This window comes from Rhinopithecus bieti, unplaced genomic scaffold (assembly GCF_001698545.2).
Source record: "Rhinopithecus bieti isolate Rb0 unplaced genomic scaffold, ASM169854v2 scaffold_13317, whole genome shotgun sequence".
Classification (NCBI taxonomy): Eukaryota; Metazoa; Chordata; class Mammalia; order Primates; family Cercopithecidae; genus Rhinopithecus; species Rhinopithecus bieti.
This window is the reverse complement of record NW_016807516.1, coordinates 1,551,316-1,556,314: the sequence shown is the minus strand read 5'-3', so window position 1 is coordinate 1,556,314 and position 4,999 is coordinate 1,551,316. Positions and strand designations below refer to the sequence as shown.

Genomic DNA, 4,999 nt, shown 5'->3' with positions numbered 1-4,999 from the left:
TTTTTGACAAAGTCTTGCTCTGTCACCTAGGCTAGAGTGGCTGGAGTGCAGTGGTGCAATCTTGGCTCACTACAGCCTCCATCTGCCAGATTCAAGCAATTGTCCTGCCTTTGCTCCCAAGTAGCTGGGACTACAGGCATGCACCACTATGCCCAGCTAATTTTTTTTTTTTTTTTTTTTTTTTTTTTTGTATTTTTAGTAGAGATGGGCCAGGCTGGTCCTAAGCTCCTGACTTCAAGTGATCCACCTGCCTCAGCCTCCCAAGGTGCTGGGATTACAGGCATGAGCCACTGTGCCCAGCCGAACTTTCCTTTTCTTTCCGTTTCTCGGTATTTGGAAAGTGAACAGCTGTGGAACAGCCCATGTTCTTAGCTGGTGCAGGCCCAGCTGGTACGTTCGTTAGGCTTCTAGCTCAAGGAAGTGTCCACTCTGCAGTCTTACTGGCATCCCATCACCTTCCAGAAGCAGGATGCCAGCTGTGTGTGCTCATGGCCCATGCTGAGGCTGTCCTTGAAGTGCTGGTCTTCCTGTCGGTTTCTCCACCCCTTGTTTCAGGTGGAGGTCCCCGCCCGGCTGGCACAGGAAGGATGGAGAGTGGTTACCACTGTGGTTCGTTGCCGAGCAAGTTTAGTGTTTTAAGGATCATTGCCTACCTGCCCTGTGGCACCATGTGCTGCCTTGCAGGGGATTCCCAAGTGCTAGTGGCAGAGGAGCCTTGTAGTTTCTCAAAATCCAGCAGTGGGTAGGGCATATCTATGAGGTGCTTCTCAGTCCAAATGTAGCACCTTGAAATTCTGTAACCCACATTCTGCTGGTTTTCTCTCAGAGCTTGGTCTTGCCTTGTTGCAAGCAGTGCAGTTTCTTGGGGCCTGATTGGGCACCCTCACTGCACTGTTCCACCAACAGCAGCTTCCCCTGCCGGGGGATGGGGGGGTTTGGGCGCAGCAAGTGCTCTGAGGGGCCCTCTGGATTGATGATCTTCTTTTGAATCTTGAATTGGCACAGTGACCAGGTGAGGCTATGGTACTCTGATCTAAAAACTTTAAAAGTATGTGTGGTAAGAAAGTGGAGAGGAATAGAAGTAAGAGAACCATTCCATGAGAGAGAAGGTCTGGTGTCCTTTCTGATTCTTTCCCATAATCAAGGCCATGCTATCCTGTGGTTTTTGTGCAGCATCTTCCACATCAACATGGGATGAAATGTTCTCCTTTAATTAGAAAGCCCTGGTCAACGCCAAGGGACTCTCGTCATACTCTGTGAATGTCTCCTGCCATCCTCAGTTACCATCTTGTTCTTGGACCTTGTAATAATTTCCGGTTTTTTGCTGTTACCAGTGACACATATCTTGATGTCCTAGATTGTTCCTAGATTGTTCCTGAAGCTGATGGAGGTGAGTGACTGGTTCACTTTGAGGGCCTTCAGATCTGATCAGCCACCATCTAACCAGGAGGTCAGAGATGCAGATTGCAGCTCCCCTTGTGTTGTACACACAGTGGACATCAGGACGTGGTGACCACGTGTTGCAGCTTTGTATGTGTAAGCTGCTGCGTGCTGTGGAAACAGGCCTCTGAGTTCATGAATGAAATTCTGGGATTGGGGGCCCCAATGCAGGCAGCCCTCCATGCCCTGTCTCTCAAGCTCATCTTAGAGCTGAAGAGAGGCGCCTTGTTAGGCCCTTTGCAGTACTGTGGTGATGAGTGTGGTAAAGGGTAGCCTGGGACTGAGTATTCTGGAAAAATTGCTCAGCCTTGTGCTGTGCACACCTGGTTCTCTTTCCAGTGTTATTTATGTAGCTGAGAAGGGCGATGTCACCCATAAGGGGATTTAGCAGGACACAGCAGACTTCTCTTTCTCCCCTGTAAAACCAAGACATGCCAGGGACAGTGGCTCATGCCTGTAATCCCAACACTTTGGGAGACAGAGGTGAGTGGATCACTTGAGACCAGGAGTTCAAAACTATCCTGGGCAAGTTTTGCCTGTCCTTGCTTTGCCTAACACAGCAAGACCCTGTCTCTACAAAAAAATAAAAATAAAAAATTAGCTGGGCACAGTGGTGCGTGTCTGCAGTCCCAGCTACTCGGGAGGCTGAGGTGGGAAGATCACGCAAGCCCAGGGGTTTGAGGCTGCAATGAGCTGTGATGACAGCATTGCACTGTAGCCTGGGAGACAGAGCAAGACTCTTGTCTCTTTAAAAAAGCAAGAAACAGGACAGAATGCATCTCGTTTTTTTTTTTTTTTTTTTTTTTTTTTTNTTTTTTTTGAGACAGTCTTGCTCTGTTGCCCAGGCTGGAGTGCATTGGCTCAATCTTGGCTTACTGCAACCCCACCTCCTGGATGCAAGCAATTCTCTTGCCTCAGCCTCCCAAGTAGCTGGGATTACAGGTATGCACCACCACACCTGGCTAATGTTTGTATTTTTAGTAGAGACGAGGTTTCGTTATGTTGGCCAGGCTGGTCTTGAACTCCTGGCCTCAAGAGATGTGCCTGCTTTGTCCTCCCGAAGTGCTGGAATTACAGACGTAAGCCACTGTGCCTGGCCATGCATCTCATTTTCAAACAGTCCCTATACCTTTGTCGTTTAACCTTCTGTTCTTTTAGTATGTGAAAACCAAACTCTAATTTACAAGTCACAAAGGATTATCAAAGACAGACCTCCATTATAGACATGTATGTGGCATTGCTGATTCACAGCGGCTCTACTGAAGCCTTGTCCACCCTGGAGGACCCTCTCTCTTTTCTGTGGACCCTGGACCCTTCTGCACAGTGACTGCAGTGGGGAGAGTCAGACCTGGGAGGGGGGAGAGGTTTTTTGGACTCCTCTCTGGGTAGAGTGTGTTGGGAAGTAGTGAAATGTTGTTGAGAGCTGCCTGGCTCATCGGATCCAGTAGACATAACTGGTGCTTTGGGGTTGGCATTTCTGGTTGAAAGAAATTGGGCTTTCCTTATCAGGAGTTCTCAGTTATAAGAACACCAGTCAGCAGTACATTAGACTTAAGCTTTGCCTTCCTTGTGTTTTTTTGTTTGTTTTTCTCTTCCTGGAAAAAAAGTTTGCTTCTCTCATACCATCTGACTTACTTCTAGGCTTTTCTCCCTTGTGGAACGAGTGCTGTTGAGCACTGCTGCACTCTCAGACGGGCTCCTCCGAAGTGCCGCAGGTAGTGGTAAATAGACTCTTACCCCATTGGGATCGCTTCTTTGTTTCTCACCCCCAGTTAGTTCATTTGTTGTTCTGGCTACAGGAGGAACGAGTGAGGTTCTGGTTGGCATCTGCTAGGCCGTGTCACCCCGGCTCCTAGTGCCTCCTGTGTGTGCCCATGGTTGTGAGTGTGGGCCCTGTGTGTGAGGCCACAGGTCTCCCTGCAGCCACTCTCCTGCTGGAGCTGTGTTACTGGCATCCGTCGCTGCCTGCACTGAAGGCTGGCAGCACCTCCTGGAGCTTGGGACCCGGAGCACAGCCTCCCACCATGAGATGTGTTGTTTTTCCGTGGATCAGTCCTGCTTTCTTTCTGAGCCTGGGGTGTTTTATTCTAGTTTGTTACCATCCTAAGTGCCTGTAGGCCTTGCTCTCCAGGAACGAGACTCGGGCCCTATCTCCAGCTCAGAACCCACAGCAAGAGTGGTCTGGCCTGGGCCCACAACAGTGCTCAGCTGCCCTGCTGCCTTTATAGTTCAAGAAGTGTCCATTGATGAGGGAAATGGTCCTGGCTCATATTGGAGTTCCTGACTCACATCCCTGTGGAGGTGAACTTCCTCATCAGGGCGGAGGCCTGCCAAGCAGTCCCCCTAGGCTTCTTTTGCTTACCTTTGCCCATTTTTGTTATGAAAGAAAACCGGTTCCTCAATAGATACCAGAACCAGCAGCCCTCAGGCCTGGAGGAGGAGAGGTGGATGATTTGGGTTGGGGCTGTAAGAAGTGTGCCACTGAGAAGGAAGGATGCTGTGAGCAGGCTTACCTGAGCTCATGGTTCAGTGGGAGTCGAGTGTTCTCATCACAAGCTTTGGTGGAATGTACTCTTGACGTCTGTCCCTGGGAGCCTGGTCTCCAGAAACACCAGCCCGGGCCCTCAAGGTCTGGCTCTGATGGTTCTGTGGGCTATAGAATTCTAATGTGTTAGCGAGGTGTGTTCAGAAGTGTGTTGACACCAGTGCAGGAGAGCAGCCAATAGAATAGAAAGGTCTGGAAGCAGCATTCTTGGCAAATCTTCTAGATTCCCAGTGCCCAGATAGACCTGGAGGTGCTGTGGGCTTGAACGTGTGGGCGGCCTCCCCTCCCAGGCTGCCCCGAGCTGTCCAAGGGTTCCTCACCCTGGTCCTCCTTCTTGCAGAGGCTACACATGTCCTCTCCACCTGCCCAGGCACTGAGTTTCTTTGTTGCGATCACCTTGTCTGTTGTCCCTCTGTCCTCAAAGATGATCACGGAAGCCTTGGCCCAAGGTGGGATGCACATAAGAGCCCGGTTCCCGCCCACCACCGCTGTGTCCGCCGTCCCGTCAAGCTCCATCCCTTTGGGCAGACAGCCCATGGCACAGGTATTTAACGGGGCAGCGCCCAGGGCACGGCTGGGAGCTCGGGGCGTCCTCTGAGCGCCTTTGTAAAGCACACCTGTCATTATCATTGCCGGTGACTTCCTTTATGGTGGCTTTCAGAGTGCCAAACCCACAGTCACTTTTTTTTTTTTTAAATGAAGCTAAGCCCAGCTTGTGCTTCTTGAGAGGATATGAATAAATATCTGGGTCTTTTCAGCTTAAAATAGTTATACTGTATGCATTTTCATGGTAAAAATAAAACAGAAGCTAAGCAAAAGTTTTGCTTTCTAGAGCTGTGCTATCTAAGCATGTGTGGCTGTTTACATTTAAATTAACTAAAATTAGGCCGGGCACAGGGGCTCACGCCTATAATCCCAACACCTCGGGAGGCCGAGATGGGAGGATCACTTGAGGCCGGGAGTTTGAGACCAGCCTGGTTCACATAGTGACATACTGTCTCTTAATTATCTATA

General features: G+C 49.9%; 1 protein-coding gene across 1 annotated transcript in view; it reads left to right on the top strand.

Annotated features, from left to right (window-relative positions):
- MED15 (mediator complex subunit 15) overlaps positions 1-4,999 on the top strand; it is an 87,862-nt gene that overhangs the window by 69,990 nt on the left and 12,873 nt on the right. Inside the window, 1 exon segment of the mRNA XM_017882602.1 lies at positions 4,410-4,529. Coding sequence (XP_017738091.1) covers positions 4,410-4,529 — 120 coding nt within the window.